We start from the raw sequence: 27,035 nt of genomic DNA on the forward strand, positions 1-27,035 counted from the left end.
TTCTTTACCTCCTATCTGTGTTGCCGATGGCACATTTTCTTCGGTAACGGGAACTGGTGCTGCTCGACCCACTCCTCAACTCACTCTTGAAAATGTCATGTTCGCCTCTAAATTTCCTGTTAGCTTATTATCTATTAGTCAGCTAACAAAATCTCACAATTGTTCTGCCACTTTTTATCCTACCTATTGTATCTTTCAGGACCTGCAGGCGAAGAGGACGATTGGTGGAGGACATGAACATGATGGTGTATACTACTTGGATACTGTTACTCCAGCATCTGCGCGTGCTCTTTCAGCCACTGTGTCTCCATATCAGTGGCATTATCGTCTTGGTCACCCATCTTCTGCTAGTCTTCGGAGTTTAGTTTCTATTGAGTCTTGCTGATTTTCAATGTGAGTCTTGTGAGTTGGGCAAGCACCATCGCACATCCTTTCCTTCTCGAGTCAATAACCATAGTTCTTTTGCTTTTGAACTCGTTCATTGTGATGTATGGGGTCCGAGTCGAGTTGAGTCTAGAGGGGGCTTCAGGTATTTCCTAGTCTTGGTTGACGATAATTCACGCATGACATGGTTGTATTTGCTCAAACAGAGAACAGAGGTCCCTGCTATACTAAACTCTTTTTATCATGAAGTAAAAACACAATATTCTGTTGATTGGCGTGTTCTTCGCACTGATAATACTCTTGAGTTTACACAAAAGTCTATTACATCTTTTTGTAATTCTCATGGCATAATTCATCAAACTTCATGCACTCATACTTCCCAATAAAATGGAGTTGCTGAACGCAAACACCGTCATATTTTAGATGTTGCTCGTACCCTAATGTCTCATATGCATGTTCCTAAATGGTTATGGGGTGATGCCGTTCTTACTGCATGTTTTCTTATTAATAGAATGTCGTCCACTGTGCTACATGGGGATATTCCTTTTTTGTGTCTTCATCCTGATAAACCCCTTTACCCTATTTCTCCTCGCATATTTGGGTGTGTCTGTTTTGTTCATAATCTTACTCCTGGATTGGATAAGTTGTCCCCACGGCCTATTAAGTGCGTTTTTCTAGGTTATTCTCGAACACAAAAGGGATACCGCTGTCTTGACCCTCTTACCAAGCGTCATTATGTTTGTGATGATGTTACTTTCTTTGAGTCTCAACCTTATTTCTCTCATCCTAGTGCTCAGTCTCCTAATATGTTACTCTCTACTCCTTTTCCTGTCCCGACGTCGGTGTCTTCCAGTCCTACCAAATCCAAACCCATACAGGTCTATACCCGTCGTCCCAGGCCTACAACCGTCCCAGAACCTATCCTCGAACTAGCACCATGTCCACCACCGACAGTCGTCTTCTCCTGCAGCTTTTGAAGATCCTCCACCTACCAACACTGATGCTTTACCTATCGCCCTACGCAAAGGTAAACGTACTTACACCACTAAACACCCCATGTCCAATTTTGTTTCTTTCACTCGTTTGAGTCTTCCTTTTCGTGCCTTTGCTCTTTCTCTTTTGTCTACAAATATTCCCACTTCTTACCTTGAGGCAGTTAAACATCCTCTTTGGTGGGCTACTATGGATGAGGAGATGCGTGCCCTTTTATCTCGTGGCACTTGGGTTCTTGTATCTGCCCCTTCTTTAGCGGTTATTGTCGTATGTCGTTGGGTGTTCACTATCAAGTTTCTTGTCGATGGTACTATTGATCGGTACAAAGCACGTCTTGTCGCGAAATGGTATACACAGACTTATGGTATTGACTACTTTGAGACATTCTCTCCCACTGCTCGTTTGAATTCTATTCGTAAATGTTTTCCTTGGCTATCAATCTTTCTTGGCCTATGTATCAGCTTGATGTGAAGAATGCCTTTCTCTATGGTGATTTATCTCCGACTGTTTGTATGGAGTAACCTCCGGGGTATGTTGCTCAGGGGGAGGACGCTACTAAGGTTTGTTGTCTTAAGAAGGCCATTTATGGCCTTAAACAAAGTCCAAAGGCATAGTTTGACAAGTTCAGCAATGTTCTTGGCAATATTGGGTTTAAGCAATGCAAGTCTGACCACTTTGTCTTGGTCCGACATCAATCGTCTGGAATTGTTATTCTTGTTGTATATGTTGATGACATCCTCATATCTGGCAGTGACATACAGGGGATCGATGACACAAAGAAATACTTGCAAGAACAATTTGTTATTAAGGATATGGGACGTCCTAAGTATTTCTTAGGAATTGAAATTGCTCACAGTAAGTATGGGGTTTCTCTATCTCAGCAGAAGTATGCTACAGACCTACTTAAAGAAACTGGGTTACTTGGAACAAAGCCATTTGATACAATTATGGATGTTGACCCGAATGTCTGGGATGAAAGTGAAAACTTTTTGGAGGACAAAGCTAAGTACAGACGACTTGTGGAAAAACTTATATACTCCCTCCGTCCCAATAAATGTGGCCACCTTTCCATTTTGGTTTGTCCCACTAAAAGTGGTCACTTTCTTAAAATAGAAATATTTACTTTAATTAAGTCTGATTAATTAATCTAATTAAAATATATAACTAAGCCTAAACCCTAATTAAATAAGCTTCCACACACACAAAACTTGTCTCCCGCCGCCCACCACCTTCTCTCTCTCTCTCTCTCTCTCTTTCGCCTTGCCGCCCCCTCACCGGAAGAGGACCTTTCCGGTGAATCTCCTCATCCGCTTCTCCACCGACTCGTTCGTCGCCGTCAACCGCCGCAGATCTCTCTCTCTCTTTGAAGGCTCCGCCGTCGCAGAGGTTCTCTGCCCCATTTCTGCCTCACCCTCCACAAAACACACACACCGACAGGTGTTGGGCTACCGTACCATCTCACCTCTAGAGATGATGTTAGGAAGTGCTTTCATTGCAAGAAGCTTGGACACATTAAGAAGAATTGTTATGCATGAAAAAGAAAACAACAAAATGAAGGGAATACGAATCATAACTCCGCATATGTGGCTGAGGAAAATGAAGATCATGAAGTATTAAACATCAGGAAGGGGTCAGCAGGAGACACACATGGATAATGGATCCAGGTTGTTCATTCCACATGTACCCTCACAAAGACTGGTTTATCAACCTGAATGAAGGGGATCTTGGATCAATTGTCCTAAGAAATGATTACTAATGTAATGTCAAACTCAAACTATTTGATGGGTTTGTTAGAGCATTGACTAAAGTTAGGTACATCCCTGAAATAAGAAGGAACCTGATCTCACTTGGTATGGTGGAAAAGAGGGGGTATAATTATGGATCTAAATCTGGTTAAGTATTTGTAATGAAAGGTTCCACACTTTTGTTGAAAGGAACTAGAAGAAATGGTCTATATTATCTTGATGGGGTAACATTAGTTGGGGAATCTGTCGTTGCAAGTCAAGATGAAAGTGTATTATGACATGGAAGATTGGGGTACTTAAGTGAATTGGGTCTGAACCACCTTGCAAGGAAAAGAATATTGAATGTAGGTGGAGTTATTAAACTGGATAAGTGTGAGCTTTGCATTTTTGACAAAAATAAGAAGCGCTTCTTATCCAACAAGAAAACATCTCTCAACTAAACCATTGGAATATATAATAGACATGATTAAATAATAGATAAAGTAAATGAAAAGAAAATATATAAAAAGTGTTTTTTGAGATTTGAGTTTAGTGTAAAAGGTTGAAGATGGCTTAAGAGCATTTTCAACCCTATTATCCTATTGTGCTATAAATGGAATTAATTATACGTTTGGATTCATTTTTCTAGCTGATGAAATGTTCACAAATGCATTTAACTTTTGTTTTCCTTTTTCCCTAAAAGTTGCAAAATAAAGTCTAAAGATACAAAAATTAGATTAGAAGATACAACATATAAACTTTTAAGGCTAAAATTAAAGATTGGATTAATTATAATTCATAGTCTGGCCTTTAGATGAATTGTGAAAATAATCCAACATTTAAAATATTCCAAAAATAATTTTGTCTTTCGGAATGCGTTGCAAGTATGGGGCTCGGGCCAAAATTTTTATATAGGAAATTTTGACGAAGGTCCAAATTTAATATGGATATTCAGATTTATTTTGTAAGCTGATCAAAACTAAAAAATCGAAAAGTTATACTCTAATTATGAAACCAATCAAAATGTCCATCGAATTCGGGACTTCTATGATACGTCCAATATATCCACAGCCCAGCCAGTAGTCGAAGCCCAGCAAGAAGAGCCAGCCCAGCAAGAAGAGCCAGACGAGCCCAGCCTAGCCCAACGTCGGACGCGCCGCGAGATTAAGAAGCCAGCCCGTTTCAATGTTTAAGGGCCCATTTTATTTCCTTTGTTGCGTCGCCTAGGTCATATATATTAGACTAGGGTTTTGTTTGTTGCTCATGTTAAGAATATTTTGATTGAGAACTGATTCTTGCGTGATCGTGAGAGTTTGATTTGGAGTTTCACGTTCTCCTCAACGTGATTATTAATACAACGTGATTATTAATACAACGCAATTCCGAGGCAGAGCATCAATCTCACTTGCGACAAGTCCTCCAATGTTTACAACACCACCAGCTCTTTGTGAAAGCCTCGAAGTGCACCTTTGGCGCGTCTTCTGTTGATTATTTGGGCCATATCGTTAGCGCCGGTGAACTACGGGTCGATCCTACTAAGATTTCGGCTATGCTCGACTGGCCCCAGCCCACTTCCGGTAAACAGTTACGAGGATTTCTCGGCTTGACAGGGTACTACAGAAAATTCGTTAAGCATTATGCAGCTATCGCTGCTCCCTTAACTGATCTCCTTCGTAAGGATAGCTTCGTTTGGACTGAGTCTGCTACTGTGGCTTTCGAGACATTACAGACATCTATGGCCTCCACTCCCGTGTTGAGATTGCCGGATTTCTCTCTGACTTTTACCGTGGAAACCGATGCATCAGATGTTGGTTTTGGGGCTGTCCTTTTCCAGGAAAATCTTCCCATCGCTTACCACAGTCGGAAACTTGGCCTTCGTCTCCGAGGCACGTCCACCTATCTCAAGGAGCTTCACGCCATTAGCGAAGCCATTGCTAAATGGCGCCAATATCTCCTTGGCCGCCGGTTTATTATCCGCACCGACCATCACAGCTTGAAGGAGTTACTTCATCAGCAACTCCATACTCCCGATCAACACCGGTATATCCGAAAGCTCCTTGGCTATGATTTTGTGATTGAGTATAAGCCGGGGAAACACAATATTGTCGCAGATGCTCTTTCCCGCGCTCCTGGCGCCGCGGTTGACACACCACTCCCCGATACTTTCACTCCCGTGTGCCTCACTATTCAGAGCTCTCCCGTTTCCACTTTCCTAGAGCGGCTGCACCACGCTAACTCCGAAGAGTCTGACTTCATCTCTTATCATCAGCGATTGGGTGCCGGCGACCTCCCTGCAGATTACGCGGTCGTCGATGGCTTTCTCACATTTCGCGGTAAATATTTTCTCACACCATCCTCCCCTCTCAAACAACAGCTGCTTGAGGAATATCACTGCTCCCCTATAGGCGGTCATGGTGGTATCAAGAAAACGCTAGTCGGTCTCTCAACACTCTTTTACTGGCCCCGGATGCGTCGTGATGTTGAAGAATTTGTGCGTGCTTGCCCAACGTGCCAACAGGTGAAGACTCTCACTACCGCCCCAGCCGGGCTTCTTCAACCTCTGCCTGTCCCTGCCTTAGTTTGGAACGAGCTCACCATGGATTTCATTACACATCTTCCTACATCACATGGCTACTCCGTTGTTATGGTCGTAGTTGATCGTTTAACTAAGGCCGCACATTTTGGCCCCTTGACCACGGGATTCACGGCTGCCAAAGTGGCTCGACTCTTTACTGATGTGGTCGTGAAGCTACATGGCTTTCTGTCTTCCATTATCTCGGATCGCGATCCCATATTCATGAGTCGTTTTTGGGCCGAACTCTTCAAGCTCAGCGGGACCACACTTAAGCATAGCTCGGCCTATCACCCTCAAACGGACGGCCAAACTGAGGTGGTTAATCGTTGCCTGGAACAGTACCTCCGCGCTATGACTGCTGATCACCCAGCTCGCTGGTTTGAGTTCTTGGGATGGGCTGAATTCCACTACAACACGTCGTATCACTCCAGCATTTCTATGAGCCCCTTTCAAGCTGTTTATGGGCGACTTCCACCGGTGATTCCACGCTACACTCCCAGCTCCACCTCCATCGATGCCTTGGACACCTTGCTCTCGGAGCGCGACACGCTGCTTTGCGCCCTCAAAGAGTCCCTATGCTCCGCCCAACACCGCATGCAACAGCAGGCTAACAAACACAGGCGTGATGTCTCTTATTCTGTTGGTGATCTTGTGTGGGTAAAGTTACAACTTTACCGTCAATCTTCTGTGCAGCGTCGCCCTGCTCCAAAGCTCGCCAAACGCTATTTTGGGCCGTATTCTATCACGGCGAAAATAGGTGCCGTGGCTTATCGACTCGACTTACCCCCTGGTAGTCGTATCCACCCGGTTTTCCATGTTTCTCTTCTCAAACCATTCGTTGGCAATGGTTCCGCCCCGCTTAATCCGATACCAATGGATTCTAACGGCCTGCCTGCTCTCCTTCCGGTGGTCGTCATATCGTCTCGCACCATCCTCCGCGACGGTGTCCCGACTGCACAAATTTTGGTCCAATGGGAGGGTCTTCCCCCGGACGCAGCCACATGGGAATCGTTGGATTCTTTCCGGGTATCCTTTCCCGACTTTCACCTTGAGGACAAGGTGGTTTCCGAGGATGGAGGAGTTGATACGTCCAATATATCCACAGCCCAGCCAGTAGTCGAAGCCCAGCAAGAAGAGCCAGCCCAGCAAGAAGAGCCAGACGAGCCCAGCCTAGCCCAACGTCGGACGCGCCGCGAGATTAAGAAGCCAGCCCGTTTCAATGTTTAAGGGCCCATTTTATTTCCTTTGTTGCGTCGCCTAGGTCATATATATTAGACTAGGGTTTTGTTTGTTGCTCATGTTAAGAATATTTTGATTGAGAACTGATTCTTGCGTGATCGTGAGAGTTTGATTTGGAGTTTCACGTTCTCCTCAACGTGATTATTAATACAACTCGTATTATTCTACGTCAAAATTTCTAATCCAAAATTATAGGCTCAAAACATATTTGCAACTTACGCCCAAAATGTCAAGCTATTTTTGCAACTTTTCAATGATTAAATTATTTTACAACATAACCTAGAGGTTAGTTATATCATATATAAACTATAATTAACTCAAAAAATTTAATTCTGAAAAAATTATGAACTAAACACTAAAAATTTAAAAAGTCATAATTTGAAATAAGCAACACCAATAATACCAATAAAATAAATACCAACAACAAAAATAGATATTCTGAAAATGAAGGACACAACTCAATTGGTAAGACGTTCCCCTCCAGACATTAGATTAGGAGTTCAAGTCATCTCACAGAAAACAGGGAATCATTATTGATCATTTTAAAAAAAACTAACTACATACCCTAATTTTGAATATGAGCCCAAATTAATAATTATATACAAAAAAAAATAATAATCATAAAACTAAATCTTAAAGTAATCAGCCCTAATTAACAATTAAAAGAAACGCAAAACTATTACTCCACAATTCAAGTTACGAACCATCAATCCTAATCAACGGATATTACTACTAAACTCTATTAATTGTAAAATAACTAATCAAGAATTTACAAATCAAAAATAGAAAACTAAAATAAATAAGTTAACCACTATATAAAAATTTTGGAAAAAACAACAGTCACACACCATTAATTGTTGTGCCACCTCACGCATCAATAAGAGAATACCCAACTAACTAATCCTTTTTCCCAACTGATAAGGATATCTGAAACAGATAATACTGATAAGATTAACGAGAGAATATCTGAAACAGAATATGATCCGTTTACTTAGGTATTTTGAAAAAGACCCTCAACTCTTCACCAAATCATCTACACAATACCGGCCTTATTTTTCGCTAGTTTCCTTTGCCACATAATTTTCTAATCCTACGGGATAACATATTATTATATATCCAAATAAATTTTCGATTGATTCTATAACCACGAGAATCCAACAACTTAACCAAAACTGAATACAAGATCCTCTATTACACATCTGTTCACAGCTTAAGTGCCAAAGTCCCAATAACCTATTCACAAAGAATTAGCAAAATTCTAAACCTTTCAGTCAATTCTTCATGGCAACCCGCAGCAGCACTAACATCCCAAAACTTATAGCCAAGCTTCCCCACTACTGCCGCCGCCTCAAGTCCTCAGCCGCTGCCTCCTTAGCCTCCTCCGGGCAACCCGTAAACGTTCCTAAACCGGAAGAGTCGCCCTACATCAATCTGGATGACTCCAAGAAGCTCTTCTCATCGGTCCCAACGGCAAAGCTGATGGTATCCACATTCACTCTTCATGTGGTGATGAATGAACTCATGATCGATATAGGCTCCAAGGTGATGAATTCGAGGCTCATGAAGAGCCCCGTTTTGAGGGAGCTCCTCTTGAGATCGATCGAGCACACGCTCTACCACCATTTCTGCGGTGGCAAAACCCTAAGAGAGGCCGACCAAGCTGCCCGGAAGCTCTGGGAATCCGGCCTCCAAGCTATGCTGGATTACGGCATGGAGCACGCACACGACAACGCCTCGTGTAATCAGAACGTGCAGGAGATCATCGAGACCATTGCATCAACAATTTCACTCCCCTCTTCTCCAGTAAGAAATTATTAATTATTCATTTATGTGGATCGATCATCATTATCCTTGTCATTATCTCTTTGAAAATCAATGTACAGGTGAGCTCCGTTGTGGTGAAGATCACCGCGATTTTTCCTCCTCGTTTGCTCAAGAGAGTAAGCGATCTACTGAGATGGGAATACAAGGATAAGTCCCTGCATCTCCCTTGGAAGCTCCAAAGCTTTCCTCTCCTCTCGGATTCAAGTGCGTTGTACCACACACCAGAAATGCCGGGGGCCCTAACCCTAGACGAAGAGCGTGATCTGGAGCTAGGGTTTGGGAGGCTGATGAAGATCTGCGAGAGTAGCTTAGAGGCCAATGTGCCTCTACTGATCGATGCAGAAGATACAACCATCCAACCTGCAATCGACTATTTCACATACCACGCCGCCATAAACTACCACAAAGGCGACTCACCGTTGATCTTCAACACGATGCAAGCCTACCTCAAGGATGCCAAAGAGAGGCTCGTGATGGCCAAGAAAGCTGCAGACGAAGTGGGAGTTCCGGTAGGGTTTAAACTGGTGAGAGGCGCCTACATGTCGACTGAGAGGCAGGTAGCTTCTTCTGTGGGGGCGAACTCGCCAATTCATGACTGCATTCAAGATACTCACGCGTGCTACGACACGTGTGCTTCTTTCATGCTCCAAGAGATCGCCAATGGATCCGGCTCTCTCATCCTTGCCACCCATAATATCCATTCAGGTATATATTCAAAGTTTGTGAAGCAATTAGTATGTTATAACTTATAATTGTGGGGTTTTTGTGACGCAGGGAAACTGGCAGCTGCTAAAGTTGCTAGTTTGGGAATGAAGAAGGACAATGAGAAGCTGCATTTTGCTCAGCTCTACGGAATGGCGGATGTGCTTTCTTTTGGGCTGAGGAATGCGGGTTTCAATGTGAGCAAGTATTTGCCGTATGGGGCGGTGGAGCACATCGTGCCGTATCTCCTCCGACGGGCGGAGGAGAATCGGGGCTTCGTTTCCACCGCAGCACTTGACAGACAACTCATGAGGTCAACAAAGATATATACATATAAGATTTGTTCATTGAGATATTGATAAATGTAAGTTGGATTTTTAAAAAAATTGCTCTTGTGCAGGAGGGAGTTGCTGAGGAGATTAACCTCTTTAGAGAAATAGAGGATACATATAGTTAGGATCCAACTTCATAGAGTGTACAAGTTGGTGTTGACAAGCAGCTTAATTAAAGGTTAAATAGTGGAATATTGTACATTCGCCCAAACCAGGACAACCAGCTAGGATTTTTATGGATTCCAATAAATATGTACAAAAGTTTCTTGTAAATCATTGGATTACGATGAGTGACCTAGTTTTCAAGACTTTTTTTGTATTATTTTTGTTGCTCGTACCGAGATTTTTCAACGACCCTTTTTCATTTTATTTTATGGAATGATATGTCATACGTTTCATTCTTATATTTTCAACATGAGTTTTTTAGCTACATATATACATGCATGGGATGGAAAAAGTGTTCTATATATAGTATATAATAAGTGTTAATAGTTATAAATAATCATTTTGTTTATGAAAAGATTAATCATATATAGCCATAAAAAAAATATATCACTACAACAAAAGTGATAATAGATAATGGTTTAAAATTGTAGTAGAGAGAATGCCTAAAAAAGGTGTTAATTGACCATGATTTTTAACCATTGTCACTGGTATACACTACAAAAGAACATGCAATTAGCTATTAAATTTAAGCCGAAAAAAAATATGTCTTTAGTTTCTCGACCTTATCGACGGCTTATCGACGATTTATATATTAATTTTGATTTTTTCATTTAATTTTAAATATTCTGTCGTTAAACCGTCGTTACTACTCCCTCCTTCCCATTAAAATTTGTCACCTTTTTATTCTAGTTTGTTTCACTAAAAGTTGTCACTTTCCAAACTAAGACATTATTTGAGCTTAATTAAGCCCAATAAATCAACACTTAATTATTGCATTAAATTAAAACTAACTCCCTTCTTTCTCATCTCACTTTTTCTCTCTCTCATTCCCCTTAAACTTACGGCAACCTTCTCACCTCTCACGGTTGTACTCTCTTCCCTTCCGCCGCCATGGTTGTCCCTGAAATTTCGGCGAGGCCGGTGCCCATTAGTTGACGTCGTTGCACCCGCTCCGCCTCTCTCTTCACCTCTTCGCTTCATAGGAGAAATTCTCTTAAAACTTGAGCTCTAAATCCGACGTCCTAACTCTCCTTCGTCACAGACCACCACCGCCGCCACCTTGCTCGTCTGCCACGTCGTCGATTTTTGGATCTGTAGCCTCCGATTTCTCTGGCCTCACTGCCTTGGTTGACCTTTGTCCGGGACCTTAGTTGCACTGCTGATACGATCCGTATCAATGGTGGAGCATTTCGAGTAGCTCAATCTCCAGAAATCAAGAGAGAATGGAGAGATTTGATAAATATCAACCAAAATATTCATTTCATACCCAATAAGCTTAGAGATTACATTATTTATATCTAATAATAAAAACCTAATGGGCTAATGGGCTAGAGCATAATAGGGCCAAGCTAGTGATGGGCTGGGCGTATTATTCCCCACTCCTGTACAATCACCTTGTCCTCAAGGTGAAGCTTATGACGACGACGACGCTGCTGGAGATTGTTCTTGGATTGAAATTTCCTTAGGCACCTTGAGATATATCTGATTAGTCTCCCATCCGGTCCTTTCCAGTTGTAGCACAAAATCATCAAACCTATCGTTTAGTGCAATCAAGCTTTGCTCAAGTTGGCTCAAGACATCATCTGATTCGTGCCGATTTTGATGGAGCCAATAGGATTGCCACACACTTCGTAGGACTGATAGACTTGTAGCTTCCTCCTTGAACGAGACGAAGATCTCAAATTCTGTTCCGAGTTAGTTCACCACAAGAAAATATTTCTCCTCTGCGTAGAGTTTGAGAAGTGTTTTCACCAGAGAGCCAGGTTTCTTGCCATAAGTCATCTCTTCCAAGGGCACACCAAAAGTGATACCAGGTGTATCCAGAGCAAGTATGCTTAAAGCGAGGCCAACCAGCTCAGCAGCCACTTCCCACACTTCCTCCTTGGTTGATACTTCTCCCAGATTCCCATAGATTGCAAAATGATTTTGGATCACGCGGAATGAAGGATCTCTTAAACCTCTCCCTACCGCCTTGGCAAGATTTCCTAGTGATGCCAAAGGTAAAAAGTATGCAGGATAGAGCTGGGTGCTGAGGTCAAAGATGCTCTCAGCACTACCAACGAAATCTGCATATATATAAGCGCCATTGTTTTGGATCATCATCAAAAAGGTTACCAAATCTTCCACCAATGAATAAACGGACAAGAGCACCAATGCCATCCTTTGACACCCATCTAATAGCAGCAGCAGAAGCTGCAGCTGTAGTTCCTGAAAATGAGCCTACTCCAACAGCCTTTAGAAGAGTAGAAGTGACCAGCGTATGACGTATCCACCCTGTAACATTGGTTGGGAACTGGAGCAATATGTATTCCAAGTAACCATTTACACTGAATCTGGGAAACCTGCTGGAAGGACAAGATCTTTGATTGTTTTCGGAAGCCAAGACAAGTAAATGTCAGTTCCCACAACATCCGAGTTTTGCACCACATTAGTTTGGGTCGAACCATCCTCGAGAATGGTTCTAATTTGCAGATCAGATTCTAAAATAAATCGCTTGGATGTGCCATTGCCGTATTTCTCCAGCAAAATGAATCGCGCTTTATTTTCATCCTTGCTTGATAAAAGTGCAGGCTGAAAATCAACTAATAGCTTGATAAAGTTATGCCCACCATATGCTCGACAAAAGTCACAGCTGAAAACCTGCACAAAATTAATCCAACCAAACTCAAGAACTAATACAGATGGGCTAGGCATGCCTAAGAGATTCGGTGGCGGTTCGCCACATAGCTGGACTTCTTGACCGGCGAAAACAACCATGGACGAGTAAAAGCTAGAGACGACGCCAACGGTTAAAACATTCGCAATAGTAGCAGATATGGATTCAAAAGCAACGACCATAATCTCGTCCTTAGAGCCGACGAATAACCAAAATCGACTGCCAAGAATTGGCGGAGGACTCGCCGAATGAGTTATCGGTGGTGGTGGTATTGCGGGTGAAGGCAGTGGCGGCGACGGAGGTTGGATAGCTATCGGCGGTAGCGGAGACAGTGGATCGAGTCCTGTAAAAGGATGAGGCGAAGGGGGTGGCTGTTCAGAGGCGCAATGACTTGAGACATCCTTCACTGACACTTCAACTCCAGCCATGGAATCAAGAGATTTAGGATCGCCAAAGTCATCCTCATCATCGGTGCCGAACATAATCAAGTATTTGCTACGGCATCGATGGGTATCGGACCAGGTTTGGTCACAATTATAACACAACGAGGTCGTTTTTAGCTTCGATTTCAGATCGGCTTAGACAGCGAATGGGAAGAAGTGAAATAGAGTGAGTTGTATGTAGAATTGGGGGAAACAATCGTGGTAGATATGTAGACGGAGTAATGGGTGGTGGGGAAAGGAATGGTAACAAGCAGAAATCTGGAGCAGTAGTTGGTGACAAATATAATAGGTTTGTGGCCGGAAAATTGGCATCGAAGGAGGTTGGCAAGCTGTGGATGGAGCTCTGAAGTTCTTCAATGGCGGAGAGTGTAATAGATTTAGACATTTTTTTTTGGATAAAAAAATGGATATTCAAAGAGAGATGCTCTCAATGAAAGCACCAATTGATACGATCCGTATCAATGGTGGAGCATTTCGAGTAGCTCAAACTCCAGAAATCAAGAGAGAAGAGAGAGATTTGATAAACATCAACCAAAATATTCATTTCATACCCAATACGCTTAGAGATTACATTATTTATATCTAATAATAAAAACCTAATGGGCTGGAGCATAATAGGGTCAAGCTAGAGATGGGCTGGGCGTATCAACTGCATTCATCCGTCGTTGTTTCCAGATTTAGGGGAAAGCTTGAAGGGGCGCTTGTCGCCGGTAAACCAGATAGGTGGCGCGATTTGGGGTCTAGGGCTTTCTGTGAATTGTTTGATTTGAGGTCTAAAACCGTCAGCCTGGAACTCTTAGATTTAATTGAAGCATTTTTTGAAGATCTGGAACTTGGCTGTTACATCCTAAGGTAGGGAGCTTTTTTTTTTGTATTCAAACGAGAGTCTGCATGGAAAATGTTTCGTATTCTTACCCAAGATTTGTTTCTATATTGCCTCTTCATCTATGTGAAACGGTAGATAAGATGTGGAGGTCCCTATGCAGTGAGAAGAAGAAGAATTAGGTTGAAGGAAGTCTTAATAAACTCTTTAATTTTGGTGAACCACACTTAATTAAAACATAACAATCCCCTTCTTCTTGATCTTCGTGCCCAAAAGAAAATAGCCGCTTTTAATGGGACGAAGGGAGTAATATATTTTTTTATTATTTAATAATTCCGTCATTAAAGTGTCGTGAAATATAACATATATTTATATTTTATTTTATTACATTAATATTTCGTCATTGAACCATCATTAATAATAATTTAGTTTCTTTTATTTTATTTATTAAAATAACTATGCATCGTTGAGTATGATGAGGAGTAAAATATGCACCAGCGCGTTGTGCATTGTTAGGGCTGAAATATTTATCCCTATTATTATTATTATTATTATTATTATTATTATTATTATTATTATTATTATTATTATTATTATTATTATTATTTGGTGCATCGCTGACTTGATATAGCTGACTTTATCAATCGGGAATTATCTTGATAGCTTAACCCTGCTCTCGCCTTGGCAACTAAACTCTGTCTTGGCCCTGACATTCCAACTATGTCAAGCGTAAGCTCTGACAACTCGGCTCCAAGACGTAGATCAATGTAATAAGGTTTGGGCTTAATTGCTTTAGTTAATGGGCCCAAGTGCTAGGTTTACTTTAATGCTTATAAATAGGAGTTTCATTATTAAATTAGGGGACTCATTCTTTTTTCATTCTCACAATGTAAAATGTAATCTCACACAAAACATAGTGAAAAACTTCAACGATCTCTCATGGATGTAGATCTTCATAATGGAACCACGTAAATCTTAGCCTTCTTTATCGTTTTTATAGACTATGTTGATTCTTGTTTCATCAACTGGGGTCGTCTGTGGGAAACGAACCCACGATTATTATGCAATTATTTATTTATGTTTTGAATTTCAAAGGTAAAAAATAAAAAATTTAAAAAATTAAGAATAGAATGATTCTAGAATGCTATGCGAGCTGTATTTTCATTTTAATTCAAATATGATCTAATTTATATAAACTTTTTTTTTTTATTGATTTTGATGGACTAGTTTAACTAATTCCTTATACTATTGGAGGTGTTTGGTTTGACTGATAAGACATGATTGATAAAATAATCTACGTTAAATAAGTGTTTGGTTTGCATGATTGGGTCCGTGATTAATAATTCGATCCGCATCCAAATAAGTGATTATTTATCACCTCAAAATTAGATGAATTATTTAATCACTCCTCTAATCATATTAATCTTATCAATCATTTTTATCTCATCCACCAAATCAGATGCCTCCACCCAAAAAAAACAAGTAGTATTTCGTTTGCAATCTTTTCGGAATTTGGTCCACCCCAAATACAAGTAAAAATATTGAATAATGGGAAAACGATGTGGCGATCTCATCTAGATAGATGTCTTGGCAAATTGTCTTCAATCTTCATCCGTGTTGCCTGCGTACATATATCATTATCATTAATTCATTATTATAATTTTTCTTTTAGATTATTATTATTATTATTATTATTATTATTATTATTATTATTATTATTATTATTATTATCACCTCACCGCTTCCCCGTTATAATTTAACCCTTCGAAACTCCCATTACTTCTCTTTTCATATCATCTCTGTTCATTTTTCCGCTTCCGCTGTTTCCGCTTCTCTTCAATTCCAAAGTCATCTGAATCTGTACGTTGCTCTCTCTCTTTCTCATGTTTCGTTTTCTTTTTTGTTTTTGTTTGTGTATAAATGATATATTGACGATCCTCTGATCCTATTGAATTTCAATTTTCAGGGTTCATTCTTTTTTTATCCTCCTGCGAGAAAGTAGATCTTCACGGGGTTTTGAATTCTCCTTGTATCCATCAATATTACCTGTGCGTATTTGCAATTTAAATCTGATTATGAATATTTTATCTTTAATATTTCGGAAAATTCTTCAACTTGTATAGTTATTTGATGATGCTTGAATGTTGTTATTATCTTCCAATTCACTGTTTGCTTCTCGGTTTGCATTTTTCAATGAATTTGTGTGATTGAGGAGATATTAATTTCTTCTGGCAGGGTTTTGTGGATTTAGTGAGGAGAATAAGTACGCATTTTTTGAAAATACATGGACATTAATTTTCTGTTTAGCGTAAAATGCAAGTAATTCTTTGTCTATTTTGAGCCTCAAATCGTCTTGAGTTGCATATATTCTGCAGCTTATGTAGCCCTAACCTCACTTCATAAGGAATTTTGCTGAATCTTTGTCTATCTTAGCACTTGTGGGCTTGGTAAACGTTTCCTCTCCTTGTTTACATACATCTGCAACACTTGTAACTGTTGTGCAAATGAATTGTATTCTGTACAAAACATCTGGGTCAAAGAACTTGTGATTGCTATATTTCCTCTACTTCCTGGTTGTTATGATTTGTCTTATTTAACTATTAATATTCTTGTGGGGTTTATATTTGTCTCTAGAATTGGTTGTATCAAATGAAGTTGTCTATGTGCTGTTTCTTGGTAGTTTTGCGCTGTTGCTATCTTTTCTCATCGTTTTAAACTTTACCTGTATTGATGTTTCCTTACTCTTATTTGATTGCTACAGGGAGAATTGAATGAAATATGGAGTCTAAGGGAGGGAAGAAGAAGTCTAGTAGTAGTAAATCCTTATTCTACGAAGCTCCCCTCATTTACAGCATTGAAGACGTTCGACCGCGTGGTGGAATTAAGAAATTCAGATCTGCTGCCTACTCCAACGTGAGTTTTACTTATTTCTTCCCTATGATTTTTAGTTGCTCAAATAATTATGTGTTTTACTTATTTATGTGCTCACAGTGTGCTCGGAGACCATCCTGAGATTCATAACGCGCGAGCAATAAACCACTTCCCGTGGTTCAGAAGAACAGTCATCTACCTCAAAACTCTGCTTTCTCCTTTCCTCTTCCTCACTCTCATACATCCGTCCTTCCTAACTGACAGAAATGGCCTCACCAATCTCGGTTATTGGATTCGAAGGTTATGAGAAAAGACTGGAGATTTCGTTCTCTGAGCCTGGAATCTTTGCTGATCCTGGGGCTCATGGTCTCCGATCTCTTTCAAAAGACCAGTTGGATGAAATACTGGAGCCAGCACAATGCACCATTGTCTCCTCATTAAAGAACACAGAAGTTGATTCCTATGTCCTCTCCGAGTCTAGCCTCTTTGTGTACCCATACAAGATAATATTGAAAACTTGCGGAACTACTAAACTGCTGCTCTCAGTCCCACCTATCCTTAACTTGGCTGATGCACTTGGACTCACTGTGAGCTCTGTTAAATACACTCGTGGAACTTTCATATTCCCAGGTGCTCAGCCATTTCCACATCGACACTTTAGTGATGAAGTGGCTGTTCTTGATAGCTATTTTAGCAAACGTGGCCTGAGCAGCAAGGCCTGTGTGATAGGTGGTGCTGATCAACATGAGAAATGGCACGTTTACTCTGCTTGTGCTCAACCAGCCCACAATATGGCTCCTGTTTATACCTTAGAGGTGTGCATGACAAACTTGGACCGAGAGAAGGCTTCCGTGTTTTTCAAGAACCGTTCAAGCTCTGCGGCTGTCATGACGCAAGTTTCTGGCATCAGGAAAATTCTTCCACGGTCTGAGATATGTGATTTTGATTTTGATCCCTGTGGCTACTCCATGAATGCTATAGAAGGAAGTGCAATCTCGACAATTCACTTGACACCAGAGGATGGATTCAGCTATGCAAGTTTTGAAGCTAGTGGTTATGATTTCCGAGCACTGGATCTTACCCGGGTGGTCGAGAAGGTGTTGGCGTGCTTTCGGCCAGCAAAGTTTTCTGTAGCTTTGCACACCTGTGTTGGTGAGAAACAGTTCAATTCGAAATTCAGTTTGGATATAAAGGGATACTTCTGCAGGGAAAGGAGCTACGACACACTCGCAAAGGGAGGATCGATTATCTACAGCAGCTTCTCCAGCACTTGCAGCTTACCCAGATCGATTCTCGAATCCAGGTGGAGTGAGGATGAGGATGAGGAAGTTGGGAAGAAAGAGTATCTTATTGATGATATGGATTCCGTGACTGCGTTATCTTTACTACGTATGAGTAGCATGGTTAAGCCTCGGTTTCACTCTAGGCTTTAGGAAGCGACATCATGTTTTATGGCGTTGGCGCTTGCATATATTTCCCCTTACTAGTTTTGATGTCATTGTTGGATCTATTAAGTTTTATAAGCTTACAGACTTGCAGTCGTTTTTCTTAAGATTAGCTCTGCGTTATTTTCAAATGTCAACAATGTTATTCTCTTAACTCGAATAATTGGAGTATTCGATTTGCTCTCTAATATTACCTTAAATATTTTTTTTATAAATAGTTGATTCGAAACTATTTGATTCAAAATTCTGAAGTGAAATATATGTTAAATAATATTCTCGAAAGTATAGGTATATAACCAATATATTCGCCAAATAAACACATAACAATAAATTGGTCAATTGATTATTTCACTGTTTGAATTTTCAATACGAGTTTGAATTCAATACGAGCCACAAATTCAAAAATTTGCAAAATAATCAATATTAATCAAATACATAGATAATGATAGTTTCAAATCCATTAAAATAACACCTCATTAAAACAACTGTCAACTAAGCTTGTAAAATAAATACTAGTTTTCAACATAACATGAAAAGGTCATCATTCGTCCTAATAAAAAGAGAGAAAAAGAATGAACTCAATTTTATAAAAATATATTTATGTGTAAAATAAATAGAAAATAAATGTATAACTTACATGTGACATAATAAGATTCTTGATTTTGTGAAGTTGGTGAATCCAATATGTTCCACAAATTAAAATTTTTACTATCATAATCTAACCTTGAACAATAAGTAGGATCTAAAACTCGACTTCCTACGCTAAATATGGCATCCGATGCTAAAGTAATTATAGGAATAACCAAAACATCACAAGCTAAAGTTTCAATTCTTGATATTTTCACCAAGCTAATGCATCAAACTTAGATGCTACAATTCTATCCTCATCTTGATTTCTATCAATCCCCTCATCTAAGTAAATGTCTAACTTTGATTTCAAAAGACCGTTCACCTCAAGAGTGTGTAGATACTCATCAAACATAGACAAACCACTATGCAACACATGAACATCTTTCTAAAGTAGCTACCTTTTTGGGACTTTGCATTGTCCACTTCAACATACTCAACGTACAAGTTATGTAATGCATCTCGAACCTTCGTAATATTTGTACATGCATCAACCACATTATACTTCCATCGTCCATAAAAAAATAGTTAATTTTTGTCATTTGGGATGTCCACAAAAATTAGTCCATTTTTATTTTTGAAAACTTTTTATCACATGGTGGGCCCATTTTTCCACTCACAATACAATTAATTATCATTATTAACACTATTATATAAGTGTGACTCCTTCTCTACTCACAATACACTCAACTATAATTATAAAATTCGTCCATTTCTATGACTATTTTTTTTAACAAAGAAAATATATCTTATTAAAAGCAAAATCAATCAACCTCATTTTGAACATAGAGTCAAGTATTGCTCCAATAGTCATCAAAAGATTGTTATTTTTCCAATATTTGTACAAATATAGTTAAATTCTAGCTTTTCTGCTTTGTGATACTCAGGTCTTAGCTCCATTCTTCTTCTTATTCATATTTTTCCAATATTTGTCCAAATTTCCCTTCATCAACACGATTTTCCTTTTGATGCAATATATACTCGACTCTCCAAATGACAACAAGATATAAATTAGAAGTGGGATAATCAACTCCATAAATCACATGAATAGCTTCACATAACACCTATAAATGTCAACAACATTCTTCACTTTTATTTAATCATAAAGGCTAGGACAATAATGACATGAAGGCTCTCTTTGTTGAAATAAAGAAAATGAATCTTTAACTTTATATGCCTCAAGTAACATCTCATACGTATAATTCCAACGAGTTGGACAATCAATGATCAACCTTTTTCACAGGGATTCTTAAATGGTGCACAACATTAGGGAATTTGTTCAACCTAGACTCTGATTGATTAATAAATCACACGTTGACAGGGTCATTACTTGAAAGTGGATATGTTGGTGCAGCAGATTGATGTGGTTGATAGGAGCAGTACTTTGCCTTAGTTTGTTTTGTGTAGCTGGAAAATGGGGATACTGATGCACTAGGTTGATGGGGTCGTTTGGGGCAATATTCTGCCTTGGCTGATGGAGTAGCAAGGTAGTCAAGGGAGCACAAGGTTGATGGGGTCGTTTGGATGGAGTAGCAAGGTAGTCAAGGGTGTACAGGGTCTTGCCTTTTTACTGCATTGTGTTTACCTTTAGGCTGTCAAGTGCGTAGGGGTGATAATAGCCTTATTGTACTATTTTTACTTTGTAGTGTTCCTATAATGAAAATAAGCAGCAAGTGGTCCACAAGGGTGACATGGGCGTTAGAGCCTTGACCAAGCTATACAAAAGTGTGCTGTAGAATTAGAATAAAGCTGAAAATTGAAAAAATTTGAGGTACGAAAAATTTTATATAAATAAAGGGGACATGTTCCCCATTTTTCCCACACAAACATTTTGGCACTTGGATTGTTTTGGGAGCTTGAAGTGGAAGAGTGAGCTCTAGAGAGAGGAATTTTGGAGGAGTTGGAGAGAGGTTAGTTTATCCCTCACTATCTTTGAATGTTCTTGATGAATTTCTTTTGAGCTCCCAAGCGTGTTAGCTAGAATTTTTGTCGTTTTTTGCTTTGAGCTTTAGTCGATTATCCGTTTGTCGTTTCTTGATTTTGATCCAAGCTTGTTGTAAATACTTGCATATTTACTGTTTGTTGGAGCATGCTAAATTTTTCTAAGTATGAGAACTAGTGAGCCCCTTAGGGGCAATAGGGTGATAATCTTATGCATGATAATTGTAGACTTGGGCCCGTCGGGGCGATAGGGGCAATAACTCTTGCTTATGAATTTTTATGACCCGACCCTATCAGGGTGTTGGGGGCAATGGCCTTTGTGATTGAGAATTTATGATTTAAGCCCAACGGGGCAATTGGGGTAATAACCCTTTTGCATAAATGATTAAAATTTGGCCCCATGGGGGTGATAGGGGCAATAGCTCTTGCTTATAATAATCATGGGCTTAGCCCTTTAGGGTCAATCGAGGCAATAGTTTTCATAAATAAAAACTTAGGAATTGGGCCCAACAGGGCGATGGGGGCGATACCCTTATGTGTAAATAAATTAAAACTTGGCCCCCTTGGATCAATAGGGACAACAATTTTCACATAAAAACTTAGGAATCGGGCCCAACAGGGCGATGGGGGTAATACCCCTTAAGCATAATAAATTAGGACTTAGCCCCATGGGGTCAATCGGGGCAATATGATCTACATGCTTAACATATATAACCTAAAATAAGGGCGAGGAGATAATATAACCAACACTTTAAATGTATGATAACAACTGATAAGCCCCGATGGGGGTAATTTGAAAGGTAGAAGCTAGGCCTCATTTGGGCGACACGGTCATTAATATCACAATATTCACGGTAATGTAAAGGTCAAGCATGCTCTTATAAAATTAAAGATGATGTTGAGCAATGGAGTCGTACCTGTTTATTTGAGTGAATCACCCTTGTACAAATGCATTCCTATTATCCTTAACACTACTTGATTGGGTTGGGGCGGTCCTTGTTCTCACATGGCCTTCATCCTTGCTACTTTAGGGGCTTTGATTATTATGTCACGTGCACGAGAAGGATCAATCGGGTCGTCAAGTAGGACTCGACATTTGGTTGATGAGGATGAGGATAACGTGTTAGACATTCCTACTAGAGTGGAGATCGGGGCTTGGCGAGGTGAATCGGGTGATTCATCTCAAGAGATGGGCTTAGGAATTAATAGTGCTGACGGACTTTACGGGGTTAAGGTTAATGAGACATTTTTGTTGGGTAAGAACCATCCCTCAAAATTCACCAACATAAACCAAATGTATAACCTTCGAATATTATACAACATACCTAAATGGGTTAGCCTTCACGCACCTGGTACTGCCCTTAGGGCGGATCATAGTGTCGCGGGTTGGGTGTGTATGTATGAGAAGACCTTCAAAGAGGGTCTACGACTTCCTCTTCCCCGCTTGGTCCTAGAGTTCTTGCATCATTATCATATCTCGCCGGGTCAACTCATGCCTAATGTCTGGCGAGTGTTGATGGGTATGCAAGCTTTTGGAGAACTGAAGGGCTTCGAGGTCGATCTTGAAGATGTGTTGGCTACTTACACGGTTCAAGAAAATAACATGGAGAGAGGGCGATACCAGTTATCACGGGGAAAAAAGCTTCCCGAATTGGTTTGTGGTGTTACGGATTCTGGTTTGGCCTGGAAACAAAAATATTTTTTTATGAACTATGATGCCCTTGGCGACCTGACGGGCTATGATATTCCATCAGCTTGGTGTAATGCCCGTGAGTATTTTTGGGTTGATCGGGTCATTATGGTTTAAATTTCTTCTAACTTGACATTTTTTCTTTGTTGGTTTGTTTTGTAGGACGTCTCAACGTTCCTTGGCCGGTGAGTAATAGAAATTTGGAGAGAAGAAGAGCACGTTTCACCACATTTCCTAGCAACAAGAGGCATTGGAGAGTTATCTTGGGAGAAGAGAGTTTAAGACAGACTACTTTGTGGAGTTCCGTCCCTCCTGGTCCAGAAGGTATTGTTTTTCCTTCAACTAGTGCTCACTCCGAGCTTATCTTGTCTATTTGGGCCTCGGAGGTTTTAGGGCATAGCGGCAGTTTTCACCCGGCTCTACACGACTTGACTTTGGATGAACGGGCTTATGCAGACTACGTGATGTCGCACCCTAAGATGAATCTTCTTCCAGAAAAGGATAGCTATGAAACTTACTTGAAGATGCGGGAGAAGAAGAAAGCATCCGACAGGGGCAAGAAGGGTGGTTCGGGTAGTGAGCCCGTTAGTGAATCCGACGTCCAAGTAGTCGAACCGTCGGGGCGGTCAAAGAGGAAGAAGAAAACAACGCCTTTTGAGGTCCCGGACTACTCCGATGGCTCTATCCATCTCACACTTCCTAGTAGGACTTCAGCCCAGACCGACTATGATTCGTGTGCGGATCATTTTGAGCGTCTGTTGCTAGAGGGCGACCGCACTAGGATGTTGAAGGTTGGCGTGGTTGATTCTGCTAGCATTGCCGCCCGTCTTGCGTTTCAGGTATGGTTAGGGTTGACTTTCATATTCATATTTATAACTATCTTTGCACAATTCATATTTGGTATAATCGAACTCTTTTGTTGCTTGTTTGATGTAGGGCTATCAGTATACTCTGTTCATAAAGGAGCAACTGGTAGAGGCGGCTGACCAGCTCAAGGTAGCTCTGAGAGAGCAAGACGCCCTTCGGAAGGAACTCGAGGAAGAGAAGGGTCGTTATGAAACGGCAGAGAAGGAGCTGAGGGATGAGCTATCCTTGAAAAGTCACCTGATTTCTACCCTTCAGTCTCAGATAGGGCAATTGGAGGCGACTTTGAAGGTCCGAGAGGAGGAGCTTCAGTTTAGCCATCTTCAGACGGTCGTTCTTACCCGTGGTGAGATGATGAAGGAGTTCAAGGAAGGGAAAGCGGGTTCCTGGAACGTAGAGAAGGGCATACGTGAGATGGAGGATGTGCTACGTGACAGAGCTGAAGGAGTGGGAGTGGTTGATGCCACTACTGACGGCGAGGGCGACGGGGGCGATGACTAGACTTATTTGTAGTTGAAACTTCTTCAAACAATTTCTATTTGGTTATGTAATAGTAATTAGGCTCTTCGAACTTGATATTATCTACTTTTCTCCCCTAGTTTGAGTCTAGTCTCTTTTGGCTGGACTTGGACTTGGTATTTGTAGGACATGTCATTTTTCGGTATATCCGGCCAGATCAGGGGGTTTGCTCTTTGATGCTTTATCCGACATATGTCTGAAGTTTATAAATTGGAAGATCATATTTTCAATGGTTTGGCGTAAGGTTCACTAGGTATGCGATCTAAGATTTCCTAAGGGTTGAAACCCACGTGATGTGTGCTCAAACTCTTTCCTTGGTTAAGTGAGAAATAGTTGGTTGAAGGGGTGGGGGGGCTGCGCTCCTTAGAGCTGCCTACATACCCTTAAGAGGGATCAAGCCCGAATGTAGTTCTGACCTGCATAGAAAGGTCAGTAATTGTAGTAGATGATATGGGTCTCGGAAGACCTTATTGAAATAAAGTGAAATTTGTAGAGTTTAGGGTCAAGCGTGGTACTGCTTGAGATGTAGGGCGTTCCAACTGTTGTTGATTTCACGCCCGTCTGATGCTTGTAGCCTATAGGCTCCATGTCCGATCACCTTGGTGACCAAGTAGGGTCCTTCCCAATTCGGGGCTAACTTGCCAGCCCCTGCCTCCTTGGTATTCTGGAATACCTTGCGAAGTACCCAATCGCCCGGTTTGAAGGTTCGTGTGCGAGTGTTCTTGTTGTAGTGTCGAGCAATACTTTGTTGATATGAGGCTATTCTTATGTTTGCCTTATTCCTCTTCTCGTCGAGCAGGTCGAGCTCGTGGCGCATGGCTTCATGGTTGTCGTGGTCTGTGGTAAACTCATACCTAGCGGTATGCACTTCGCTCTCTGTGGGGATGACTGCTTCCATTCCATAAGCGAGGGAGAAGGGGGTTTCTCCCGTCGAGGTTCTTGTGGTTGTCCGGTAAGACCATAGGACGCCGGGTAGTTCATCTGCCCATTTCCTCTTCGCATTCTCCAATCGTTTCTTGAGTGTGTTCATGATGGTCTTGTTGGATGATTCAGCTTGCCCGTTGGCCTGGGGGTATCTTGGCGTTGAGAAGCTTAGCTTGATGTTCCAAAACCTGCAAAAATCTTGTAAGTCTGCGCTTATAAATTGGGACCCGTTGTCCGTGACGATCTCCTTGGGCACCCCATACCTGCATATAACATTCTTCCAGATAAAACCTTTTACCTCTTTATCCCTAACCTGGTGAAAAGAATCTGCCTCGATCCACTTGGTGAAGTAGCCCGTCACGGCTAACATGTAGACTTTTTGTCCAGGGGCAACAGGTAGTTTGCCTACGATGTCCATCCCCCATTTCATGAAGGGCCATGGAGAAGTGATAGCTTTTAGTGGCTCTGGGGGTAAATGGGAGACTTGGGCAAATCGTTGGCACTTATCACATCTCTTGACATAGTCTGCTGAATCGGCTTTCATGGTGGGCCAATAATACCCACTAGTCAGGGCTCGATGGGCGAGGCTTCTTCCACCCGAATGGTTGCCGCATTCCCCCTCATGTAGCTCGGAAAGGACATATCTTGCCTCTGCAGGGTTAATACATCTCAAGTATGGACCATTGTAAGAGCGCTTATACAATTTACCTCGAATAATGGAGAATCGGGCTGCTTGGGCTTTGAGTCGTCGGGCTTCATTTCTTTCATCTGGGAGTGTGTCTTGTGCTAAGTAATCCGTTATGGGGGTCATCCAGGTTGGTTCGGCTGACACTTCATGGACTTGTTCCTCCTTATCCTTTTGAGTCGCTGGCCATTGGAGGCACGTTATCTGAATGACCTTTGGTTGCGTGGTCTGGATGGATGGCCCCAAGTTGGCTAATGCGTCGGCATGGCTATTGTCCCCTCGTGGAACTTGGCTCAGGGTGAATTCCTCAAAGCTCGATTGCAACTCTTTAGTTTTGCCCAGATAGGCTATCATTTTGGCATCCTTGGCTTGGTAGGATCCTTGCATTTGATTGACCACAATCTGGGAGTCGCTGAAGACATTGATTCGTTTGACCCCTATCTCCTTGGCCAATTCAAGTCCAGCCAGCATTGCCTCATACTCCGCCTCGTTGTTGGTTGCCTTGAATTGACACCGAATTGATTGTTCGACCATGTCGCCCTGAGGTGAAATAAGGACCAGGCCAAGTCCACTTCCCCTCATATTGCTGGACCCGTCAACATAAAGTTTCCAAATCCCCATTTGATCGGGTTCTTCGGTCATGCAACATAGTTCCTTGTCGGCCTGCATGGTAAGGTTAGGAGTAAAATCAACAATGAAATCTGCTAGTACCTGAGACTTGAGGGCCATTCGGGGCTTGAAGGTAATGTCGTATTCGCTTAGTTCTACTGCCCATTTGGTCAATCGACCCGATAGCTCCGGCTTGTGGAATATGGCTTTGAGGGGGTATGTGGTCACCACAGAGATCGGGTGACATTGGAAGTAGGGTCGAAGTTTTCTTGCTGCGTGGACCAATGCGAGAGCTAGCTTCTCAAGTTGGCTGTATCGGGTCTCCGCATCTAGGAGGGACTTGCTCACATAGTATATCGGTGCTTGCCTTCCTTCGTCCTCCTTGACCAACACGGCACTGACAGCAGTCTCGGACACGGCTAAATAGACCAATAGGACTTCATGGTCTTTTGATTTGGCCAGAAGGGGCGGGTTGGTCAGGTATTGCTTGAGTTGTTGTAATGTTTCCTCACACTCCTCTGTCCACTCAAAGGTTTTTGATTTCCTAAGAGTGTTGAAGAATGGGTGACACCGCTCTGAGGATTTTGAGATGAATCGGCCCAATGCGGCTATCCTCCCGGTTAACTTTTGTACGTCCTTGACGCATGTTGGGGATTGAATCTTCATGATGGAGTCGATTTGGGCCGGGTTGGCCTCTATGCCTCTTTGGGTGACCATATAACCTAAAAATTTTCCTGCATTAACACCAAAAGAACATTTAGCAGGGTTAAGTTTCATATTATACTCCCTGAGAATCTTGAAGGTTTGGTTGAGATGGTCGATGTGGTCCTTTGCTTGAATTGATTTGACGAGCATATCATCGATGTAGACCTCCATCGTCTTTCCTATCTGGTTCGCGAACATTTTGTTGACCAGGCGTTGATATGTTGCCCCTGCATTTTTCAACCCGAATGGCATAAAGATGTAGCAATAAAGGCCCATGTTGGTCATGAAGGCTGTC

General features: G+C 41.4%; 2 protein-coding genes and 1 pseudogene across 2 annotated transcripts; 2 read left to right on the forward strand and 1 right to left on the reverse strand.

Moving 5' to 3' along the window:
* The first annotated feature begins 8,082 nt into the window (after positions 1 to 8,082).
* LOC130988651 (proline dehydrogenase 2, mitochondrial-like) lies at positions 8,083 to 10,130 on the forward strand. The gene is made up of 4 exons (XM_057912547.1): positions 8,083 to 8,718; positions 8,799 to 9,444; positions 9,514 to 9,754; positions 9,842 to 10,130. The coding sequence occupies exons 1-4, from the start codon at positions 8,197 to 8,199 to the stop codon at positions 9,879 to 9,881; spliced, it is 1,449 nt and encodes a 482-aa protein (XP_057768530.1). The 5' UTR covers positions 8,083 to 8,196; the 3' UTR covers positions 9,882 to 10,130.
* A 1,503-nt stretch (positions 10,131 to 11,633) lies between these two features.
* On the reverse strand, positions 11,634 to 13,076 carry LOC130990488 (protein root UVB sensitive 5-like; annotated as a pseudogene).
* A 2,562-nt stretch (positions 13,077 to 15,638) lies between these two features.
* On the forward strand, positions 15,639 to 18,283 carry LOC130988652 (S-adenosylmethionine decarboxylase proenzyme-like). The gene is made up of 5 exons (XM_057912548.1): positions 15,639 to 15,720; positions 15,827 to 15,908; positions 16,622 to 16,773; positions 16,852 to 16,865; positions 16,994 to 18,283. Exons 3-5 carry the CDS (start codon positions 16,639 to 16,641, stop codon positions 18,162 to 18,164), a joined length of 1,320 nt encoding a protein of 439 aa, XP_057768531.1. The 5' UTR covers positions 15,639 to 15,720; positions 15,827 to 15,908; positions 16,622 to 16,638; the 3' UTR covers positions 18,165 to 18,283.
* The last annotated feature ends 8,752 nt before the right edge of the window (positions 18,284 to 27,035 follow it).

Source organism: Salvia miltiorrhiza, chromosome 6 (genome assembly GCF_028751815.1).
Source record: "Salvia miltiorrhiza cultivar Shanhuang (shh) chromosome 6, IMPLAD_Smil_shh, whole genome shotgun sequence".
Lineage (NCBI taxonomy): Eukaryota > Viridiplantae > Streptophyta > Magnoliopsida > Lamiales > Lamiaceae > Salvia > Salvia miltiorrhiza.